A 24,616-nucleotide genomic window follows, 5' to 3' on the forward strand; every position below is an offset into this window, starting at 1 on the left:
CTATAGCAATTCTGTTGTGACTTGATAATTTTTAAATATAACTTGGCAGTTAGAGCTTGTGGTTTAATGACTCATTGGACTGAGGCGGGCATACGGGTGATCTCAGTGGGTGTCTCGCTCTGTGAGGGAAAAACCAGCCGTTACAACGGAGGGCCAAGTTCAGTCAGTCTCTTGGAGAGAAATTCACTTCAGTTACTACGACTGGAGACTTTTTAAAAATAGCTACTTAGCCATTTTCGAGATGTTTTAGGTTAGTTACTTAATTTTGAGTTTAATAGTAAATGTGGAGATAGTTGTTTTTATATTTGTGTCATGAAAAGCTCTTCAAAATCATGTAACTGGGAAGATAACTGGAGGGCAGTCATTGAGAGTAACTGCGGTGAGCGGATCGACAACTCCCGATCGGGTCGCAGAGAGTTGTGCTTTGATTATTAGATGATTTCTTTTTTTTTTTTTTAAAGATAATGCCTATGCACTCTTTTTTTTTTTTATTTTTTTATGGCTGTGTTGGGTCTTCGTTTCTGTGCGAGGGCTTTCTCTAGTTGTGGCAAGTGAGGGCCACTCTTCATCGCGGTGCGCGGGCCTCTCACTATCGCGGCCTCTCTTGTTGCGGAGCACAGGCTCCAGACGCGCAGGCTCAGTAATTGTGGCTCACGGGCCTACTTGCTCCGTGGCATGTGGGATCTTCCCAGACCAGGGCTCGAACCCGTGTCCCCTGCATTAGCAGGCAGATTCTCAACCACTGCGCCACCAGGGAAGCCCCTAGATGATTTCTTTATGAGACAAGACAGGGTTTAGAGGAGAGGGCTCTGATTACAGTTCTCAGAAGATAAATGACCTGACTTTATTCCATAAAGCTATGGAAAGGAATTCATTTTAAACATAGAGGAAATCTGAAGTACATACTCTGAAACAAAAATATGTTAAGGATATGTGACTCTTTTTTTAAATTAAAATATGACATATCCTTATATTTATCCCCCCGCCCTTTTTTTTTAAGTCTTCCCTAATGCTGCAGCAAGTGTGAATTCATTAAATGCAAAGACAGGAGTTAGCTAGAATGTTTCACTTTGGGGTTCCAAACCCCATCCATATATTGAAAGTATCCGTTTTCTTAGTAACTGGGTAAAGCTTGAAGAATCATGAATTTCAAGGTGCAACCAAAAAATGTTTAGAAAATGAGCTTATGTCTGTTAGGACATATTCATAGACATTTGCTTAAGACAGAGAAATCATTTTTTCCAAAGGCTTTCTTTCTGTTTATGATTCTAGCTTGTAGCCTAAATTGAATTCGATAAGCCAACCACTTTTTTTTTTTTAAATCTGTATTTTAATCGCTACTCTTTTTTTTGTTGTTGTTAATTAATTAATTTATTTATTATTTATTTTTGGCTGTGTTGGGTCTTCGTTTCTGTGCGAGAGCTTTCTCTAGTTGCGGCGAGCGGGGGCCACTCTTCATCGCGGTGCGCGGGCCTCTCACTATCGCGGCCTCTCGTTGCAGAGCACAGGCTCCAGACGCGCAGGCTCAGTAATTGTGGCTCATGGGCCTACTTGCTCCGTGGCATGTGGGATCTTCCCAGACCAGGGCTCGAGCCCGTGTCCCCTGCATTGGCAGGCGGATTCTCAACCACTGCGCCACCAGGGAAGCCCCAAGCCGACCACTTTTGATCTTTACTTAAAAAAAAAAAAAATTCACTGCAGGCCTGAGTTCTTTGACCACATCTGCTTATTTTGATATTATTGGTAACTTTTAACCACTTTACAAAAAGGGAGGTGGGGGGGGGAGCAATCCATGAGCCAGACAGTTCCAGGCCAGATGGTTGGAGAGAAAATAACAGGAAAAAATACTTGACTGAAAACCACCCCTAATTATTGAGCCATCACTGGATTCCTTGTGGAAGTGTTTCTGCATGCCCTGCCATTCTCCCTCTTCGAAAGAGCACATGAAATAGGGTCTGCTGATGGCCTGCCGCCGCTGTGACCTTTGCTGTCACTGCTGCATGTGCTCTTCTCCTGGAGAGCATAACCTTATCACCCAAGAGCCAGTTTGTAGCCAGAGTTATTTTGATAGGATACATTCCTTCACACCAAGAGGCTGTACCTTCCATCGAAACAGGAGCCATCAGATATATTCACCCTGGGACCCCGGCATAGGGCTTGGCACAGTGGCCATGTGTGGCAAATTTGTTGACTTGAAATGAAAAGGTTGCTTTATAGCCATGAAACGGTAAAATGCAGGAAGGGCCCTACCAGAAAGTTTCTGTAAATGATAAGGAGGAGGAGTTTTGTACTTACAGGGTATCGACCGCAATGCAGCCTAGAATGTGGAGTATGTTGAAAAGGCTATTGTCCCCCAGCTCCTTTTTAAAAATTCTGACTCACACACCGAGAAAGGATCACATTACTCTCAGGCTGCTGACCACCTGTTAATATTTTGTTACTGCTTCTTCTTTGCCTTTGATTTTGGCAGCTGTCTGTCCAGAAGTCGTGGTGGATAGTTTGGAAAAGGAAATTGGATCAATTTTGAAACTCTTCTTTTGCAGGCTAAACTAGTCTCTAACTTAATACTTAGGAAATAAGTTAAAAGACACTTTCATATAAGCAGTAATTAAATTGAGAAGACTTAGTTTGGGTGAAAACCTTAAAATCTTTCAGCACATACTTTCTTCTTTAATGGAAGTATATATTTAGGTTTTTGGGTGATACCCTTAAAATCTTTCAGCACATGCTTTCTTCTTTAATGGAAGTATATATTTAGGTTTTTGTTCCCTACTAACATGTCCACTGATGAATGCAGAGACAGAGGTACATTAACCAAGATGACGTTTACCGAACAGTCCTCTAAAAAGCCTTCTGAGGGCTGAAGCAGTGTTGTAACATCAAGATTTTAAGGGAGGGCTAGACCTCAGTCCTCAGATAGTTATTTTAAAACAAGTTATTTTTGTAGTTATTTCTTTGCCCCAGTAAGGACCCCCTTCTCAGTTTAGCAGTATGTCAGAAATACTTTAAAGACAAGCAGATGTTTGGGTTAATAAAAACCATGCTTATCTTCTTCCAGTGCTGTTATGCATTCTTACTGTGATTTCTTCATAGGGGGCTTTGAATAAAGAAAAAACTGCAGTGTTTGGCAGAGTCTGATAATTTTAAACATTTCTTTATCATTATAGAAGGCACAAAACGTTGAATTTAAACATTTCTTAAAGGAGGATTAATGGCTCTTGTCAGCCTGAAGTTTTGAGACTCTCAACAGAGCCCCTCCTTTTATTTCTACCCTCAAGTTCCCTTGCCTCCTTTTTTTGCATTGTTCACGTTATCCCTTCTACCTGGATGTCAGACACAAGGTTAGCATATAAATAAAAGCATCTCGAGGACTGGAATAAGGGTATCCAGCTGAAGGGGGGAGCTGAATTTAGGAACCCTGTTCAGAGCTTTACAATGATGATCATAATTCATTTGTTAACAGAAGGAATAGCATGGCATTTCAGCATGATTGAGAGGCTGTATTGAGTCATCAAAGGAAGGTTATACATTTGCCAGAGACAAATTTCATAATCCAGGCCAGTCTGCCTATGACAGTTTAGATACTCTGTTTGGAATCTTAGGCAACGCGGATTGGCAGGCAACGATATCTGAAGTTTTCCAGGACTTCTAATTCTCACATACCTTTTGGTAAATGTAGAATACAGTGTTGTATACAATTAGGACAGGCTCATATGGAATGAAACTAGGATGGGGATATAAGCTAGTTGCAGACAGCGTGTAGTTTTATGTACATTTATAGAACTCTCTGATGTTAGAGGCACTTATGAAGTCAGCTTAGGCGCAGCTAAATGTACTAGAAGTTAGAACCTGTCAAATATTATAATAGAGGAAGAAATAGTTTGCATGTGATATAGACAAAAGGGTATCCAAATGAGGGGACAGGAGGAGTGGCCTTCAGGACAGAGGGAACAGCAACACCGAGACGTGGGGACGTGAATGTGCTTGGTTTTTCCAGAAGGAGGAATTGTCCCTTTCCTGGGGCATGGTGGCTGGAGGGAATGACAGGAGATGTAGCTGGAAATCTGGGGCTAGATGTGGAGAACCCTGGGCTCATGCTGACATGTGCTTCCTTGGCAAACAAGGGGGATCCCTTGAAGGATTCTGAGCAGAGAAATGGCAAGTTTATATCAGAAGCAAGCAGCTTGGAAGATGGATTCACGGAGTCTAGAAGAGAGATCAGCTTAGAGGATATTGTAAATTCTCTTGACAGTTGAGAGCTGCAAGTAGGATAGAGGAGGTAAAAATGGGAAAAACGGAACTGGATTTAAAGAGTTTTCAGAGACAGAAGGAAGATGAAGAGTCAAAAGTGAGTCTGTGGTAAAAATAACAAATCAGTCTCTGGTTTCCAATGGGAGAAAAAGTGGGTTTGGGGAGGAAGTTTGGCTTTGAAGAAGGTGAAATTGGGATACTGAAGACCATCCAGTGGAGAAGTCTGTTAGCACTTGGATATTTGAATATGATCCTTAGGAGAGCAGTTGGGGTTAAAACTAGAGATTTGAGGGTCATTTGAATAAAGGTGAGGATTTTAAGATAACAATTACACATCAAGATAAAGTTTTTCTGATTAAGATAATTTCTTTTAAATAGTATAATGCAGAAACATGTATATAATTATTTTGTAACTTGAATGTTACTGAACTTGTCATAGTTAGACTTGTTTTGTTCGGGTTAGACCTTTTGTTTCAGAGAAACTTAATCCTTAGACTTATTTTGCCTTACTACTCATGATAAAAAAAAGGTCTGTAACAGTAAGCGTTTTTAAGGCAGCTTTCTTCCTTGCTCTCTTTTCCTTACTTAAATGGGATTATGAAATTGCTAAGCAGTTGGGTCCGATACCAAGTTAGTCCCCCAGCATAACCTCACTCTCACATTGCTTTGCAGGCATATCTTTTTCTTGCATATCAAGGAGGCCCTCCTGGCAGGCCACCTCCAGTGTTCACCAGAGCAAGCGGTGGAACTCAGTGCCCTCCTGGCGCAGACCAAGTTTGGGGACTACAGCCAGAACACGGCCAAGTACAGCTCTGAGGGGCTGTGTGCCAAGGAGCTCTCCAGTGCCGCCTTGAGCAGGTGAGGCTGCAGTGCGGGCTCGTGTTTACCGTCCCACGTCTAGCAAATTTATAAGAGTTTCCAGAAGGAAGTCAAACTATGATAGATAACAGTTAACTTGTGAGGTTGAGACTAGACCATTGCCCAATATAACCCACTATTTTCAAAAGATTCTTAGCCTTTTCTTTGAGAAACTTATAAACACAAAATATAATCCACACAAATAAATGCCCTTATACAAAATACTATGTAACAGGAATTGTAAAATCTCTGACCTTTTAAGAATGCATATCTCTTAAAAAGTCTGTCATGTTTATCGGCATTTTCTTCGTCCCAGCAGGGATTAAACCAAGAGACCTAACAAAGATGTCTCAATTATCTCTTCCTGGGTAACAGGGTTGCCCCTCTAAACTTAGTGGCTTAAAACAACAAAATCATCTCACAGTTCTCTGGGTCAGGAATCTGGCCGTGGCCCGGTTGGGTTCTCTGGCTCCAGACCTCTCAGGAGGCTGCAGTCAAGCTGCTGGTGGGGTTCAGTCTCATCTGAAGGCTCAGCTGAGGGAGGGATCTGCTTCCAGTTTGGCTCAGATGGCTTGTTGGCTGGCCTGTGCCTTCACCACGGCGGCCTCTTCGGGGGGCTGTTTGATATCGTGGTGACTGTCTTCCCCAAGGATGAGCAATTGAGTCAGAGCAAGAACAAACACCCAAGATGGATTCAAAGTCTCTTTATAACTTAATCTCAGAAGTGAGTGACAGCACATCACTTTGGCCGTATTCTGTTCATTAGAAGCAAGTCATTACTCCAGTGTGCACTCAAGTGAAGGAAGTTACATGAGAGCATGGATACCAGGAGGTGGGGACCTTTAAGGACGGTATTGGAGGCTGTCCGCCCCAATAGATAAAATAGATCCTGCATTTTTCAGTTGCAAATGACCTAATCAATCCCATTTAATGCTATATTATAATGAAACTTAGAAAGCAAATCTAGACAAATGCATGAGACATTGCTATGTATAAATTTCTTACGTATTTTTGTTTGTTTGTTTGTTTTAATTTTATTATTTATTTATTTAATTTTTGGCTGTGTTGGGTCTCCGTTTCTGTGCGAGGGCTTTCTCTAGTTGAGGCAAGCGGGGGCCACTCTTCATCACGGTGCGTGGGCCTCTCACTATCACGGCCTCTCTTGTTGCAGAGCACAGGCTCCAGATGCGCAGGCTCAGTAGTTGTGGCTCACGGGCCTACTTGCTCCGCGGCATGTGGGATCTTCCCAGACCAGGGCTCGAACCCGTGTCCGCTGCATTGGCAGGCAGACCCTCAACCACTGTGCCACCAGGGAAGCCCCTCTTATGTATGTTTTTAGAGATTTTCCATAGTTCTTTTCATTCATCCCCTTCTGGCATCCCCAGTAGTTTTTTTTCCTAATTATTTAATAGTTGAGATCTTGAACAGTGTCTTAAAAGTATTTTACAATAAGTTTGCTAAATAAATGAAACATCAATAGTATATAGCTTTGAGTTTTTGTGATTCGTAGATGACAGTGTCAGTATAATTCACTAGTGAAAATGATACCGATTTATCTCTGAAGACTGCATCAGTTAATCTCTCTGTATGCTTCTCTGCCCTTTTGGTGTCTTGCAGCATTGTGGCAAAGCATAAGGAGTTGGAGGGGACCAGCCAGGCTTCGGCTGAATACCAAGTTTTGCAGATTGTGTCGGCAATGGAAAACTACGGCACAGAATGGCATTCTGTGAGGGACAGCGAAGGGCAGAAACTCCTCATTGGGGTTGGACCTGAAGGAATCTCAATTTGTAAAGATGACTTCAGCCCAATTAATAGGTAACCCAAGTCTTAAATTTTTGTTTAGACCTAAGTGTGTACGTACTTTTGTAGCTCTGATGGTAAAAATAGGAAATGGAGAGGGATTTACTATACAGTCATCCTTTAGGAACAATGTGTTTCATTTTGGGTAGGTACATTCATTTTATTCAGGCCTTGATAACCATTCCAGTATTTTTTTAAAATTTAGGCTCAAGTGTACTGATGTGACCGAGTTAATATTTTTCAAATGTCATCCACAGCTATAAAAATCTCATTTCACCTACACCTACACACACACACACACACACACACACACACACCCTCCAAAACGTGCTCCAGTGCGCCTCTCCACTTACCCCCAACTGCTTTTCAAAGAGCGTTTCTACCTAGGGAGCAGAGTGCTTATCTGATGGTCCCAGGCAGAGCGTCCAGCTTTATGGCTGGGCCCTGAGCACATGGGAACCCTGCAGGAGCACACACACGGTGACCCATCTCCCCTGGGCTTGCTCACTTTTCTCTTCCCACCTTTCAGGATCGCTTACCCTGTCGTGCAGATGGCTACCCAGTCAGGGAAGAACGTGTACCTCACCGTCACCAAGGAGTCTGGGAACAGCATCGTGCTCCTGTTCAAGATGATCAGCACCAGGGCAGCCAGCGGGCTCTACCGAGCCATCACCGAGACGCATGCTTTTTACAGGCACGTACCCCTGTGCACCCCGTAACCCCAGCGTCTGCCACAGTGCTGAGGTTTCCAGGTGACAGCAAGGCTCCTGTGGGTCCTGGTATCACTGTGTCAGTGAACCTTGTACAGAGCTTAAGAAATCGGCTGTTTTCGAACCCTTCATTTCTGCCGTAGCAGTGGGGTCCTTCTCAACATCATCCTGCTTTTCCCTCAGGGTGTGTGTGTGTGTGTGTGTGTGTGTGTGTGTGTGAGTGAGTGAGAGTGTGAGCTGCATGGATTCGCTCTACTGCTTATCTCTTAGCCTGTTTCCTCATAGCTCCCCCTCCCCCAGGTGACTGAGCGGTGGGGCCTGTTCAGCCGCTGCTTTTGCCCTCTTCCCGCAGGATGACCCAAGTCGTCTTTCCTTCCTGGGAGAGCTGCTACCCTGAATCCTCAGTGTGTAGTGAGGATGTCTCGATAACTGTATTGATAGCCTTATTTCCAAGGGTGCTTTAAAGTAGGCTTGCGATTTGACTCAAGTATTTGGAAAGTTTATTAAAAGCTAAGAAGTTTAATTGGCAGGCAACCAACCCTTTTTTTATGTTAGAGTAGACACACTCATTGTGGAGCAGAATGGAAAATTTGTAGAAATTTTTAACAGAAAGCCAAGACTACAAAGAAAAATGTCCTTTTTCTTGCCATAAGCTGCTTTGGACTGTAGTTCTGTCCCTGGAGGTGGAGGTGCCCTCTGGTTTACAGCTGCCTGATCAGGAGTCCTTCCTTTGGAGACACTTGAGAAGCACAGAGGTAGAATCATTGAAATACCTAACACCTGTGAAACTGGAAGAATTCATTTTCAAGCACACAAACAAGAATGTTTAATGTCTGCTCCCATGAGCATCCTTCTTCACAGCAGTGTTTAAGGTCTGGCTCGTGGGGATGCCCAGGCCTGTCCGTACTGAGGTGGGTGTTCCATCTCTGTCCGTAGGTGCGACACGGTGACCAGTGCCGTCATGATGCAGTACAGCCGAGACCTGAAGGGCCACTTGGCTTCTCTGTTTCTGAACGAAAACATCAACCTGGGCAAGAAGTATGTCTTCGATATTAAAAGAACCTCCAAGGAGGCGTATGACCACGCCAGGAGGGCTCTGTACAACGCGGGTGTGGTGGATCTCGTGCCGAGAAGCGACCCCAGCCCCCCAAACTCTCCCCTGAAGTCCTCGGAGAGCAGCATGAGCTGCGGCAGCTGCGAGGGCCTTGGCTGCCAGCAGACCCGGGCCCTCCAGGAGAAGCTGCGCAAGCTCAAGGAGGCCATGCTGTGCGTGCTGTGCTGCGAGGGTGAGATCAACTCAGCCTTCTGCCCCTGCGGCCACACTGTGTGCTGCGAGGGCTGCGCCACCCAGCTCCAGGTGAGGCTCTTCCCAGCTCCAGGTGAGGGGGCGTTTCCAGCTCCAGGTGAGGGGCCTCCTGGCTCCAGGTGAGGGTCCTTCCGCCTCCAGATGAGGGGATGTTTCCAGCTCCAGGTGAGGGGGCGTTTCTAGCTCCAGGTGAGGGTCCTCCCGGCTCCAGGTGAGGGTCCTCCCGGCTCCAGGTGAGGGTCCTCCTGGCTCCAGGTGAGGGTCCTTCCGCCTCCAGATGAGGGGATGTTTCCAGCTCCAGGTGAGGGGGCATTTCCAGCTCCAGGTGAGGGTCCTCCTGGCTCCAGGTGAGGGGGCATTTCCAGTTCCAGGTGAGGGTCCTCCTGGCTCCAGGTGAGGGGGCGTTTCCAGTTCCAGGTGAGGAGCCTCCCGGCTCCAGGTGAGGGTCCTCCCGGTTCAAGGTGAGGGTCCCCCCGGCTCCAGGTGAGGGGGCGTTTCCAGTTCCAGGTGAGGGTCCTCCCGGCTCCAGGTGAGGGTCCTCCTGGCTCCAGGTGAGGGGGCATTTCCAGTTCCACGTGAGGATCCTCCTGGCTCCAGGTGAGGGTCCTCCTGGCTCCAGGTGAGGGGGAGTTTCCAGCTCCAGGTGAGGGTCCTCCCAGCCCCAGGTGAGGGTCCTCCCAGCTCCAGGTGAGGGTCCTCCTGGCTCCAGGTGAGGGGGCATTTCCAGTTCCACGTGAGGATCCTCCTGGCTCCAGGTGAGGGTCCTCCTGGCTCCAGGTGAGGGGGAGTTTCCAGTTCCAGGTGAGGGTCCTCCCAGCCCCAGGTGAGGGTCCTCCCAGCTCCAGGTGAGGGGTCAGCCGGCTGGCATGGGCCAGGCGCTGACTTGTGGAGGCACAGATGGAGAATGTCCATCTCCATCCAGAGGGTCTTTGTATCTGTGACTTGGAAGGTGTTGCCCTTTGGAAACAGTTTAGATTAGCACACTCTTTCCAACAATGTAATTACTAAATCATGGGCTTCTTTCAAGTCCTGGATATGAGGTTCAGATTCACAAGGTACCACATCTAGTCAGTGGCTGAGCCGGGCACTGGAATCCAGGCCTCCTGGGGGCTGGTCACCTCCTTCTCTTCCCTTTCATGTTGTCTCTGCTTCTTGACACTTCGGAGGATGGTCTTTTTTACTTACTTGTATTATTTGGGAAAGAATTCTTAGAGTTTTGAGTGATAGTTAACTCTCAGTTATCCATGGGTGGGTTGTTGCCTAATTTTTTGTGATTCATTTCTTTTTAGTACTGCCTATGCCTCCTAGGTCCCCTTGGATTAGCTCTCACTTAGCAAGTCAAACTAATTTTAATATTAGTAAAAAAAAATAAAAGCACCTCTAACGTAGTATCTTTTTCTTTCTTGCACCTTGCATTTCCTTTTACAATAATATTTTCAATTTGTTTTCATTTCCCAGAACCGTTGGCTAACTGTCACTGTGATTTTATGTAAAATCAGCCCTAAATAACATCTAGTCCCTCAGAAGCTGCTAATTTCAGAACTATTTTTAGGGCTACATATGAGCCAAGAGGATGCCCAAGGATTTACTTGGTCCTTCCTTAGAGTAGATCACGCTCCTAAGACAAGTTATTTCCCCAGAAGTGGTCATGGATTTGCCTCTTTCATCCACATAGTCTGGTTGTCATGCCTAAGGCTCCCCATGTGGCTGAGGAAGGGACATGCTTGCTGAGAGGCCAGCCAGGGGTGTGGAGCTGTGACCTGTGACTAGGAGCAGCCATGCTCACTGGCCACGTGGCATCCACCCAGTGATGCACCCTGAGCCAGCTGAGCCAAGGACACAGTCTCCAGAAGGGTCTCCTGCATCCCTGCCTGAGACTTCATAATCAGCCCATGTAGGGACCACAGCCTCATTGCACAGCAAGAAGTCTTCAGTAATCACTTTACTCACGGTGCCTTGTTTAGAGTTTGACTGAAAACCTGATTAATTTCATTCATTTATACTTTTTCATAGTATTTATTTTTAATCCTTTGTCAAGTATAAAATGTCAGACTTGTTAGAAAGCAAAGATCTCTCCCAGTGGAAAGCTAGAAATAATTGTGACCACAACGTATTTAGAAAAAGCACTGTAATAGGTACCACGGGTGAACACTGAAGACACAGATCCTTGGAAGTGTCCTAACCCATACTGTCGGCTTCTCTTTTCCAGTCCTGTCCTGTCTGCAGGTCACGGGTGGACCACGTCCAGCACGTCTACCTGCCGACCCACACCAGTCTTCTCAACCTGACTGTGATCTGATCTGCTGTGTACTTACCGGACATGCCATGTCTCCATGAACTGCACTAGTATAAACTATAAACATGATAGATTGTGGAGAGAATAAATACTCCAACGCCCATCTGCCATGCAACGTTTAGGGGAAAAAAAAAAAAAAGAAGAATAGAAACAGTATGACTACTCCTCACCGCCAAAATGTACCATGCGTAGAATCAGCACCTCCGGGTTGGTGACCAGGAAGAGCTCTGGGACCCAGACACATTCCTTGGACTTTTCTTCTTTTTATGATCAAGTAAAGAAATAAGGAAGATCTTTGACGTCAGTTAAGTGGCAGCATAGCCCAAAAGTGAGTACCTTTTAGAAAATGATGTTTAAGTCTCCCTAACGTATCCCAAGGTAAGTTTCCTACTTGCAGCCAATTTTGTAAGAATTCATTTTAAGGATTTACTTGGTTGTTTTTGTACGGGTCACAGAGCTCTGGACATTTTTAATAGGAAAATTTTTCTTAAAGAGATAGTTGTCATTTTAATGTCATTTCTGTTTTTCTAACTTGTTCAAGAAAGATTGGGGGGCAAACATATTTAAAAATCGATTCGGGGACTTTTTTAGAGTAGACACAAAGTTGTCAGATTTAAACCAGTCTGACCAGTGGAAAACAGATCACTCCACCTGGATGGTGTCCTATTCTTTCCCCCTCCCCCTCTCCTTACCCTGTCCCCAAGCCTTTCAAATTATAAAATGCTACCAGTCTGGTTAGACGATTTCTGTGGAGTAGTCAGCACTCCTTGGGCCTCTTGAGTTGGTGGAATATTTTAAGATTGAAAAGGGAGCACATGTTCCTTGGAAGGAAGAGCATTGCTCGCTGAGATGAAGCTTCACCGTGTACAAAGTAGGGGTGGTTCGTGAGTTCTCCGACGCACCCTGCTCCAGCTTCAACCGGTGGGGTTGCTTTTGCTTGAGCCATCAAGCCTTTTACAGCCTTATCGTAGATATCCTAGATATTGTAAGCTTTTTTTTTGGTAGTAAATGCTTAAGTGTATTAACTTTTTGTTGTCCCTCTATATGTTTTAGAGGGGTTTCGGGGGTTTTTTGTTTCTGTATTCTTAATCATGTTTTCCACTCCCACTTGGGCATTTTGGAACCTGGTCAGCTTGTTGGTTTTCTAGGATGTCTGGAACCTGGATGACCTTATTGGGTGCAATACTAGCTAAGTTAAAGCTAGAAACCTACACTGTCACTTTACTGAGATTTCTGAGTATACTTTTCATATTGCCTTAATGTAGCAGTAATGTGTTTATGCATTTGTTTCTTTGCACAGACATTTTGTCAGATATTAAAACTCTACTTTTTTATGGCACATATTAGCATATAAGCCTTTATTCCAAGAGGTATTTATTTTTTCACTTGTAAAAAAGTAATGTTTCACATATAAAGAACTCTGTTATATCTTAAAGGATTTCTGTCTTTTATATTCAGGATAATAAAGATGTTAAAGCAAACACGGGTGTTTGTATCTTCACAGTTATTGTCATTTAAGCCAGTTTTTATTCATTTAATAGAGCATGGATGACGTCATGGTTGGTATCTAATGTGGTCCTTCGTGGAAAGTTTGAACACGTTTAAGGTATTGGCTCTAATCGAGGAGACTGTTTACCCAGTTACTCATTCATCTATGTTTTCTGGTTTATAGGATTGGAATGTAGGTGAAAATAGGGTAATATACGCAAGCAGACGAAAAGTAAAAATTGGGAAAAGGACTGTAAAGTATTGGAGAAGGAGGGGAATGGCGAAGTTGGAAGTTAAAACTGTAAACCCAGATGATGCCACTAGTGCGTTGCCTGGTCAGGACAGGTGAGTGCCGGGCTGGGTCCCAGCAGAGATGGCCTCAGCCTACGGACTCTAGGGCTGCATTCTATAGGATGGCTAGCCTGCTGCTGCTGGGACCTCGCTGCCCTGAGTGTGCCAGTGTGTGCTCAAAGGAAATACTTTGTGGAGTAGAGAACAGTGCACATAATATATGTAACTCAGAACTATCTGTAGCAGTCAAGTAATTTCAGCTGCTACAGAGGTTCAGTTCGGTACAAGTGCAATGATTTCAAGCAAACAACTTTTTAAAAATTGAGAAAAACAAGATTTGTTTTCCACTATTCCTATACCTAAGTCAACCTCCCATCAGTTTCTAGGAATTAACTTATTTGTTCAATCAACACATTTATTGAGCACCTGCTAAGTTACTATTGAGCACTGGAAATTTAATAATGATCAAGACACGAATGATACAGGATGCCCATGTCATGTACTTAAACCTGTAATTTACACTATTTTCTCTCTCTGTAGAAACTAAATAATATTCAAAATGATAGAATATTAACACTGGAGAGGATCTTAAATGTGGTAGTCTCAAAATGCTGACCAGAATAATGGATGGATGGATGACAGGCCAACAAATGGATAAGATATTGTTCACCCCACTACACCATGGACTCCTCAAGCTCAGTGACTAACATGAAAACTACTGTATTACAAGGTGACTTAAGAGAGCTAAAAGAAAAGCGCTGTGTAGGCACGGAAGGTGATGGTTAATTCTCCTTAAGAGCCAAGGGTAAGGGTGCTTCACAAAGACCCTTTGAGCTGAGCCTTAACATTCTAGTTGAATTTTATCAGGTGGAGAAGAAAGTATATGGTGCATACAGGGTTAGAATGCAGTTTGGCCCATCCCCCTGTGGTCAATGAAGTGGTAAGAAATGAAGTTCTGAAGGGAACGTGGTTAGAGTTACCGTGGTGAGCGACCTTGAATTCCAGGCTTCATTTGGACTTGGTTCTCCACTGCCTTCAGAACCAGGAACTTTTGGGATGGGAGAGTGGCAATCAGATCTGGTTTCTTGCACAGGGAACACAAGGAACCACAGAGGAAAGCATACACAAGAGCAGGAAGAGAGCAGAGGCAAGAACTCAGTTTTGATCATCTATCGACATGAAAATGAAACAGATCAAGAGCCTTCGGAAGTATGAGCAGTATTTAGTGAGGCAGAGAAGTCATACACCAATTCTGCTTATATCTTGGAACAAATAGTCGTTAACAGAGGGACAAACAGAGGGGAGCAAGCCATGGGGGTAGGAATGGAATCGAATCTGGTTTTGAACATGATGCATTTGAGATGCTTGATGACTGGCAAACCTGGGGTCTGTTGAAAACATGGGCTGGAACTTACAGAGGATGGAAAAGGTAAAGAGAGGCATTTAGTGGCCATTACATTTAATTGATATTTGAAGACATGACAATGACATGATATTTGAAGACATGACAAGAAGTCATCATAGGGAGAGCATTAAGGGGGGAAATGAATAAAGCTGAAGATGGAACCCTGAAATGACCTAGACCTAAGGTGGACGGTGAGACTAGGAAGGAGTCTGAGAAAGACAAAGGGACGAGGAAAAATCAAGGGACTGAAAGCCAAGCCCAGAGACAACTTCAAACGGGCGTGTCCACTACGTCCAAACAGGCAGGCCAGCAGAGTCAAGGAGCTGGAGGGCCAGAAATGGCCATACGAATGTGGCAATATCAGGTGGTCCCAAGTTCCGAGAAAGAGTGGGTGTATTTTGAGATTGAGGGCATACTCCAAGGTTGCCAGATTGTAGTGAGCTGAGTATGAAAGTGAGACAGGGACATGGAAGTGATAAAGGGGGGCCGACATGCATTGGTGACAAGGTGGAGTTAAGTCAAGATGGTACCGTAGGAGGAGGCGGGCTCAAGAGAAGCGTTTGCGTTTTGCATTTTAAATGGGAGGACTCAGTAGGCATAGAGGAGGGGGCCATGGAGAGGGTGAGCCAAAAGGTACAGCAGAGAGGAATCAGCGTTGGAACTCTGGAGAAACAGAAGGCTCAAGAGGCTGTTCTGCCAAAAGTCACGATCTATGAGATGTGAACAAAAGCATTCTTTCATCCTTTTATTAAGGGTTACAAAAATTAGCAGTGAAGCTAGAGACATTTCCCCCACCCTATATGTCTACTCTACGTTGATCCTGTTGCAGATGTGGAGCTCAAATGCAATGTGGGTACATTCTGGGGTTATCCCCTTAACCCTGCCATTGAACACTGAGGATCAGAAGCCCCACGGGTGACTACTCTTGGGCAAAGCATGAACTCTTCCAAGAGAAATGTGAGAAAGAAATGCCCTATAGCCCAGAAGTTTGAGCAGATTTCCAAACACAAGCCTTGGGAGAGTGCATGTATGAGTCACTGCAAGTAAGCCTGAAGCAGGATGGTGCAACGGATGCTTTGGCGCTGAGAGAGCTCAGAATAAACCAGGAAGCCAATGTTTTTAAGATAGTTTTACCAAGCAGTGGAAAAAGAAGCCTACGTGGAGTTTGAGCACAGTCAGAATTTAAGACCAAATGCAGCCATTTTTGCCTTTCTCATTGCTTATCATATTTAGTGCCTTCTCACAGAAATCCTATAACATTGCAAATTACTTTTATTCATATTTGCAGAATCTCCTTGAAATGAGTTTGTTTAAAAACTGCAAGATGCTAAAGAGCCCTATGCCTTTTAAAAACAAAACTATGTCAAGACCACACCAATTACACAGATTTAACACACCTGCCAGATGCTTATGGAAAAAAATACACTTCAAGCAAAAGCTAAACATCTGTTGTTCATAAACTTGTGCTAATGCTAAGGGGAAGAAAAATCTCAAAAGCATAAGCAAGCAAGCCTTCTATCAAGGAGCGATTCTTCTGGTTGAGAAGAAAACTCCTATACACTTGTGTGAAACAAAAAGATGATAATAGTTCTAAGACCAATAGTATTGCACATACATGTATGTATATACGTATATATGCAAATATATATGCTTATAATTTTTCGTAAATGTTTAAAGAATGTGAAGAAGTCCCTGTGGATTGGGTGCATTTGCGGAAGGCTTTTTGAAGTAGATAAGTTGTTCTTCGCCTTGCATTCAGTACAGAATTTGGATTGGCGGGAAGGAAAACAAAGCATGAGGATGTGGAAGAGCCTGCAGGTGAGGGACAAAGGGTGATAAAATAGGAAGAAAGTAGAACCAAGTCATAAAGAGACTTCTGGAATAAAGATCCTAAGTTTGGTGAGTGTGTGAAAGATACAGTAAGATCTTTCTTCATCTGTGGTTCATTCAGTTTGTATTCATTAACTTGGACATTGATTTATTAACTCAGCAAATATATATTAAGCACCTGGTATGTATCAGGCTCTCTGTTAGGGCTAGAGCAGCTGTAGTTCTCATCCAGGCTGATTTTCTCCCCAGGAGGCACTGGGCAGTGTCTGAAGATGGTTCTTTATCATCACACCGAGGATGGTGTGCTACTGGCATTGAGTGGGTAGAGACCAGAGATGATGCTAAACGTCCTACCGTGCACAGGACAGCCCTCACACCAAGACATTTTCTGGCCCAAAATGTCAATATTGCTGCTGTTGAGAAACACTGGGCTGGAGGGTTCAGATATCCCAGGTGAAGTCCTTGCCCTTCAGGATCACAGGGGGAACTGACACTGTAAACGAAGAATTCCGGTGCACCGCGCTCTGTAACGAAGCAGGTACCGGGTACTATGGAAGAGCAGAATAAGGTGCCACTAACTTTGCTTGGAGTTGAAAAGATTTCTGGAAGAAAGTCACATTGCAGATGACTCTTAAAAGATGAGTTGAAACTTGCCCAGGTAGGAAATGTGGGCAGGAGAGTGTTCAAACATGCAGCATATTTGGGACCAGTGGGCAGTTTGGTGTAACCGGAATATAGGGTATGTGGCTGGAGGGGATGGTGAGAGATGCGACTGGGAAGTTAGGTTGGGACTACATCCAAGAGGGTGCTGTGGGCCCCTATTCATCTCTATCCCAGCCACACTCGAGAAGAAGGGCAATGTCCACCAAGGCAACCTCGAAGTAGCTGGGTTCTGCTGTTCTGTTCATGGTACTCTTGTCTGTAGATTTCATTTCCTCATCTGGGCTCCGGGAAGCATGTGTCCTCTGTGTTTTGAGTAAAGGTAATAGCGAAATAAAACCCTTGCTGATAATTTGTCCTAAAGATAGAAGCTGTCAGATAATCATTCAGAATTTAAAAGCTCACGTCAGTATTCCTTCAGATGAAGAAAACGGTAGGATAAAAATATAGCAGGGCTTATTAGTAACATCTTACCTATTTTTTCCCTAAATGGTTAGAACACACTGCCTTTCTCTGCTCTTTACATCAACGTTTCTGTTATTAAAGCTGTCTATTTTTCAGTTCTAAATCCTGGGAGGATTTTCCCCATGAATTTAACATGACTGAGGAAACTTGCTCCAGGGTAGAACTTTGCTGCAAATTATCTAACTGAAACTAGGCTGCTTAATAAAGAGACTAAAAATGAATCACAGCCTTTTTGTAGCTTCAAATGGGGAGTTGCCTTTCTCCTTCACCCCCAATTTCATTATTATTCATAACAGAAAGAGGCCAGCTTTATACAATGATTTCATGGAACGAATGTCCTTTGTGTTCAAACCTGGAGGCTGCCGCTGATACGGGCCAGGAGAGTGTATGTGGAGAGAGTTAGGGGGTACTACCTAGTACTCCTAGTTAGGGGAGCTACCATTTCTAAGCTTCTTCAAAGGCCACCTCTGCCCGTGCCACACGATGCTTATCACTGGGGGGCGTGCATGACACTCCTAGGGTCAGGCAGTACCTTCTAAATGGCACTCAGGTTATCTGTTCAAGCCCAAGTCTCTGCATGTGTATCACCATGACTTTACTGGGTGTTAGATATTATGTAAGTTCTACCAAGAGCAGGTGTATACAAATAACCCATTATACTGGAAGAGGAAACTTAAAGCAGAATTACAAATCTTTCTCAGTGCCCCCTCTTCTGCTTTCTGACTCTTTGCAGGGGAAAGTGTAAGGGGTACCCTACACTCTAGTCTGTGGGAGCCATGAGCCCCGCCCTCATTTCAATAATTGATTCTGGAAAGCTTTTCCTCCTTCATAGCATCCTGATGTTTGAAAGTTCTTTTTCCTTTGGAGAAACCACCAAGCTTCCCCTCTCCCCTCTGGTATTTAACCTAAATTTATGCACAGTACTACTTAATACTCTTTGGTAGGGTCCCTTAGCATGGATGTTAACAGAGGTCCAGCACCAGAGGCTAGACCATTCTAACGACTTTACGGGAATCAACTCGTTTCATCCTCACAATGTGCCTGTGATGTAGGTACTCTTTTTGGCCTCATTTATAGATGAAAACTTGAGGCACGGAAAGATGAAGTGACTTCTAAAGGTCACGGAGCTAGAAAGACGGAGAGCCAGCAGTCAAGTTGTGATGTGATTCATAATAAAAATATATATTTGGTCTTTGTCACCATTTCTGGCACAGAACTCCTAAAACCCTTGGCATTTCCTTAGTGATGAGAGCAATAAATATGTCTTTGGTTATGTTAATGAGGTAACTTTTGGACCTCACCTTGCCAGGGTCCCCAACCATGAGATTAGAGGGTCAGAACTCTGAGTCCCATTCCCCCAGCCTCTGGGAAGGGGAGAGAGTCTGGAGCTTGAATCAATCACCAATAAGCAGTGAATTAATCAATCATGCTTATGTAATGAAGCCTCCATAAAACCCAAAAGGAGAGGGTTCAGAGAGCTTCTGGTTGGTGAACATGTGGAGACTTGGGGCGCCTAGAGAGGGCATGGAAGCTCGGTGCCCTTTCCCACACACCTTGCCCTAAGCATCTCTTCTATCTGGCTGCTCCTGGGATATATTTTTTTTTTTATAATGAACCGGTGATGTAGTAAGTGAATTGCCTCTCAGAGTTCTGTGAGCCGCTCTAGCAAATTAATCAAACCTGAGGAGGGGGCTGTGGGAGCCTCTGGTTTATAGCCAATCAGAAGCACAGGTGACAACCTGGGCTTTCGATTTACCTCAGAAGTTGGGGAGAGCAGTCTTGCGGGACTGAACCCTTACCCCGTGGAATCTGATGCTGTCTCCGCTTAGATGGTGTTAGAACTGAGTTGAATTCTCGACACCCTGCTGATATCTGAGAATTGCTTGGTGTAGTGTAGGACGCCCCCATCCCTGACACCCACACTGGGATTAATTCACAGATGCAGGCCAGTGGGGTTCTGAAGCCCCATCCAACATGGCGGCAAAGTCACACAGGGCCTCAGAGGGTCTCACCCAGAACGTCTGAAGGGACTTAATGGCAAATAAATGGTTTTGCTTCTTTGTTTTTTGTTTGTTTGTTTAATGAGCATGGCAGCCCAAATTTTCTCCACCCCCTTGAGATTGAGGGTAAGCTGTTGATTGCAAGAATCCTCACTATTCGTGGTTCTTATACTTCTGCTTTGAAACAGCCCAGTTCCACCGCATAAAGCAATTTTTTAAATCATCATGTGTTTTCTAGGGGGAAAAAAAGAACCTTAAACAAACAGAAGGTATACAGGTAGATTAGGGGATGGGATTAGCAGTCTGGGATGTCCAGCACTGTGTTTTTGACCGACTGAAAGGATTGTTGAAAACAACTGAAGGACTTACATCTTGGCTAGCTTGTGCACTTTCAAAGTATCATTGTTAATACCCATTTCTTCACCAGCCCAACTCAGCTGGCTTCATGTTACCACCAGTAATCCCTGAGGAAAGAACAAGAGCCTGGGCTGGTTAGGCCTTCGAGTTGGAGGGGAGAATGTGTGTGCACTGCGTCCTCTTTCTGTAACCAGCACGGTGGACTTTTGGAGGGCAGCCCCCGTTCCAGGCCCACACCCACCAGGAAAAAGGCCAGCATATTAGAGCCAACTCCACAAAGCATTCCTGAGAAATGGATACTTCGCTCAAGACGTTGAGGAAACATGGGAAAGGACTCACCTTATATACACAGTGTGGCAAAAATGTCTAAAACCCCCCATGCAAGCATCTCTGTTCTTCCTTTCCAGACACTGTAAGCAGCGACAAAGAGAGGAAACAAGAAAATGAGCCTAATAAATATAAGGAAGGAAAATACGGAGGAAGAAAGAACAAAGGAATGGAAAATATTTTTCTTTAAACTCAGGTGAACCAAATATCTTTGTTGGCTGAGTTAGCAAAGGAGAGTCAGCTGGGCGGGGGGGGTGATAGTGAAATAAACTCATGAAATGAAAGCATTTGTTCCTTCTCTTTAGGGCTGTTTATTACTTATGAACCATGAGGGTAAAGTGCAATGTCAGGAGAGTGAAGATGGTAGAATTCATTCCTTACTGTATGTCTCTGACCATCAACAGTTATCCCTCAGTATCCACAGGATTTGGCTCCAGGACCCTTCACAGATTCCAAAATCTGCAGATGCTCACGTTCCTTATATAAAATGGTGTGGTATTTGCATATAACCTAAGCGTGTCCTCCCATATACTTTAAATCATCTCTAGATTACTTGTAATACCTAATACAATGTAGCTGCCATGTAAATAGTTGTCAACATGCAACAAATTTCAGTTTTGCGTTTTGGAGCTTTTTGGAATTTTGTTTTTTCAAATATTTTTGATTCACGGTTGAATATTAGAATATGGAACCCACAGATACAGAGAGCTGACTGTATATGCAGTTTGTCAAGAGACGATGCAAGCCACATCTGTTAATGGAAGCCTTTACTGAGGCTTGGTGCAAGAAATCATTGGGTTATCAGTAGATCTCTGCTTTTCAGCTCACAAGTTGCTCAACTATACTGTAAAAGGAAGAAACTGAATCTGTCAGGGCCTCAGTTTACTGCCCTTGAACTTGAATATCAGTGGCTTAGGAATGAAGGAAAGATCATATTTGAATGTAAATGTCTAGCTTGTTATCCTGAATCATCTGAGTCATAAGATAATGCCCCTGTTTTTTAAGGAAAACCAAAGACTGCTTATCTCAATGCTACTGGATGTCAGCGACCAGGGCCAACACCACCTCGGGTATCTCCTGCACCTGGACAAGGCATCCAGCTGACATATTGCTGTTTGACACATTGCTGCCTATAAACACATCTGCTCAGGGCACTTGCCACTGCCAGCAGAGCTCAACCCATACTCCTTGAAAGTCAAAACCCTTCATCACTTAGCCTCTACATACCTTTCTAGACTGGGTTCTTGTTCCACCTGTTACCCCACCAGTGCCGAGACTGGAGTAAACTATTCAGCTCTTCTGAATGTGGTTTGCATCCCCTCTCTTCGCACTCCTGGACCTTTGCTGAAATGTTTCCTAATGCCTGGAGAGCTTTTTTTTCTTGCCTATTTGCATCATGGCTGTATTCACCTGACCTAAACTTTCTTCAGGTTCCAGCTTAAATCTCCTCACTTGCACAAATTCTTCCACAAATCTTCCCTCCTCTGTCAAAATGAATTTCTTCCATTATAACTGAGAGCACTGTGCACCAACACATAGCATCAGAGGGTTTTTGTTTGCATTTTAATGCATATGCCTGGATTACAATAGTTCCTCCTTTGTACTTACCATTGTGTAGCATACTATAGATTTACTTATTTATTTCTTTATTGTCTGTCTGCATAAACTACAGGGACTTTGTCTACTTTGTTTATTGCTGTATCCCCATCGCCTGAACAGTGCTTAACAGATAGTAGGTACTCAATAAACATTTTTTAAATTAATAAGTGAGTGACTCATGGGAGCCTAGAAATCCCAGATTGCCCTCATCTTTCCATCACCTCAGGGTGCCTGGCAAAGTGCTTTGCACATGATTCTCGAATCCAACTGGATTCAAGAGCCAGCCACCGGGATCTGGCTATGTATATTTCCTCTGCTTTGAAGAGGAGATGTGGATTTAACTGCAATTATACAGCTATAGTGCTGTGAGGCAGGCAGGCATGATGGAGGATGAGACTCTTACAGGAAAATTCTAGGTTAATGGGCAACCCTAATTGCTAAATCTAATTAGGAAATCAGTTAAATTAAGAATCCTTCATGTAAGAGAACCCAGTAAAAAGCCGTTGGGCAAAATTTTTCATTTCTCATTCACTTCAATCAGCTTCCTTAGAGAAGGCAGCAAGACAGCAGGACTTCAGCAAGAGTATTTTATTGGCCCAAAAGCTAAGCTCTCATGACTACAGAAACCAAGAGGAAAGGACAACCTGGTGTTTGGCTACTAGATTCTTCTTTGGCATGTGCTCGGGAGGAAGCTGCCATGTCTTCTAAGATTGAAAGGATTATCACTGCAAAAGCTCAGGCTCTCATGCTTGAGTCTTTGCCAGCATCCTTCCAATTTGGAGAGCTAATCCCCCTAATTGGGTACAATCAGACCCATCTCCACTGAAGCCAGCAACACAGAAGCCCCATGCAATTCACCTCTATTGCTGAAACAGTTACTTATCTTCAGTTATTTGCTCTGAAAAGATAAATCTTTTTTCCCCTTAATATTTGCAAGTTTAAAGTGTTTCCATCCTCATCTTCTGCAGCACCTTAAGAATCACAGGGTCCATTCCTTTTTTCTGAGAAATCCAACAAAATATATTAAAAATGAAGAGATACAATAATATGAATATAAGAATTACCAACATCAATTCCAACAGAGTTATTTTATGTAAATACATGTAGTCAGAGCTTGTACTCAGAAGCAGAGTGGTAACCTTAGTATCAGCTCCGTCAAGATTCTAGCTAAGCTCTGTCACGAACAGTGCGAATTAGGGCAAGCAATAACTCTGATGTCCTCATCTATAAAGTAGGGATAAAAATAACACCTATTCACAGTTATTTTGCAAAGGTTAAATGAGATAACGCTCATATAGCACTTAGCACTGCACCTGGAATATAGTAACCACTCCATAAGTGATGAATGAATAAATTAATAAACTGCCAGGTATCCTTCAAACCACTGATCCAGACCTGCTACATTTCTGAGACAACAGGACTTATTCTCATGCCCCAAACAAGTGGGTCCCAAGGCTACTGTTTACAGCTGTTCTGGTTGTAAACTAAGGGGCACCATTCACAGTTCATACCCCAAGGATTTGTATATTGACTATTATAATTTTACTGCATATTACAATGCTTTTCTAATAGATGGAAAAGTATCAAGAGGAAGGGAAGACTTTTTCTACTTTGCACAAAGGCACTGTATGGGCAAGTCCTGGCCCTGGGCAGTAAAGACAAGCATTGGCGCCAGCTCCCTGCATGAAAGCAAGCCGGGTTAGATGACTGGTTTTAGCCACAGTTGGGCTCATTCACGGGACTCTAAACACTATAAGTATTGTTGAATAGGGCTGAAAAGCTGCTCTCACTGGACAGTCATTTGGTTTGTAAATGTTAGCTACTGTGTTTGCTGTCCTTGCTATAATCATTATTTCATTTTACTGTATTATTTATTATGTTAGAATTCATCACAGAGGCCATGCTTGTCTCTGTGACGAGACAATAGTTTGTCAGCATCATCTACCTGCCATAATGAAGATCAAAAGGCGAACCAAGTTAGCATCATGCCCTCCTGAAGCCAGCCATCCCTCCCTGGAATTAGGCCCTCTGCAGAGCCAGCCTCCCTCTTTGGACTGAAAACAGGTCCTGAATCTGGACAGAGGACCTGAACTACCCCAGCTGGCTAACTGGGGGATGACAAGAAGGATGGGCAAAATAAAACAAGGTTTGTGAGTTCTGGAAAGCAAAGTTAACCATCATGACAACCACAGGGCAGCAATCAGAGATGGCCTTTTGAGTGGCTACCTGAACAAGGTGTCCTGGGAACCAGAAACAGTCACAAGGACAGGCTGTAGCTTCAGCATAGGAGTCTCTCCCTTCTTCAAGCCCCTATAACACACTATTTGTACCTTCCTATATCAGACTTATACATTGCCTGGTCATCTTCCTGGAAGTGTGTTCATAAAGGGCAAAGGATGTAAGAACCATGACTCCTCTCTTTCTTGCTTGTTTATACCGCAATAGCAAGTCCATGCTGGTTGATCCACCCACTTTCGTAATACACTTCTCTATATCTTAATCATCGTGGTGGTGGTTACACAACTCTATGCATTTCTGAAAACCCACAGAACTGTACACAACAAAAGAGTGACTGTTATTGTGTGTAAATGAGAGGTGATGGCAGACACCATTGTTGCCTACCCAATAGCCTTTCTCCCGTACCCTGCCTGCCAATTCCTCTTGTCATTGGTTGGTTTAAGAATGGCCTTTGAAAATGAAAACGCAATGTCAGAGACATTTGCATCTCCACATTCATTGCAGCGTTATTTATGATAGCTAAGACATGGAAACAACCTAAGTGTCCATCAGCAGATGAATGGATAAAGAAAATGTGAGATATATATGATAGAATAGTGTTAAGCCATAAAAAAGAAACAAATCCTGCTATTTGTGACAATGTGGATGGACCTTGAGGGCAATATGCGAAGTGAAATAAACCAGATAGAGAAAGAAAAATACTGCGACATTTGACATAATTCTTACCAATCAAAG

The 24,616-nt window shown here is 43.8% G+C and overlaps 1 protein-coding gene across 3 annotated transcripts in view; it reads left to right on the forward strand.

The window, feature by feature from the left end:
• The window catches only part of MYLIP (myosin regulatory light chain interacting protein), a 93,233-nt gene that overhangs the window by 8,482 nt on the left and 60,135 nt on the right, over positions 1 to 24,616 (forward strand). Inside the window, exons 3-9 of one of the 3 annotated variants that reach the window (XR_009505661.1) lie at positions 4,924 to 5,109; positions 6,727 to 6,924; positions 7,439 to 7,603; positions 8,556 to 8,976; positions 11,135 to 11,549; positions 20,125 to 20,240; positions 21,050 to 21,600. Coding sequence is in view for 1 of the 3 variants with exons in the window: in XM_059937991.1 (XP_059793974.1) it covers positions 4,924 to 5,109; positions 6,727 to 6,924; positions 7,439 to 7,603; positions 8,556 to 8,976; positions 11,135 to 11,224 (1,060 nt within the window). In the remaining 2 variants the exon portion in view is untranslated. Of the gene's footprint in view, positions 1 to 4,923; positions 5,110 to 6,726; positions 6,925 to 7,438; positions 7,604 to 8,555; positions 8,977 to 11,134; positions 12,660 to 20,124; positions 20,241 to 21,049; positions 21,601 to 24,616 lie in introns of those variants that run through there. The other 2 variants (XR_009505660.1, XM_059937991.1) reach the window with 2 other exon arrangements.

The sequence above is a fragment of the Balaenoptera ricei genome, chromosome 11 (genome assembly GCF_028023285.1).
Source record: "Balaenoptera ricei isolate mBalRic1 chromosome 11, mBalRic1.hap2, whole genome shotgun sequence".
NCBI lineage: Eukaryota > Metazoa > Chordata > Mammalia > Artiodactyla > Balaenopteridae > Balaenoptera > Balaenoptera ricei.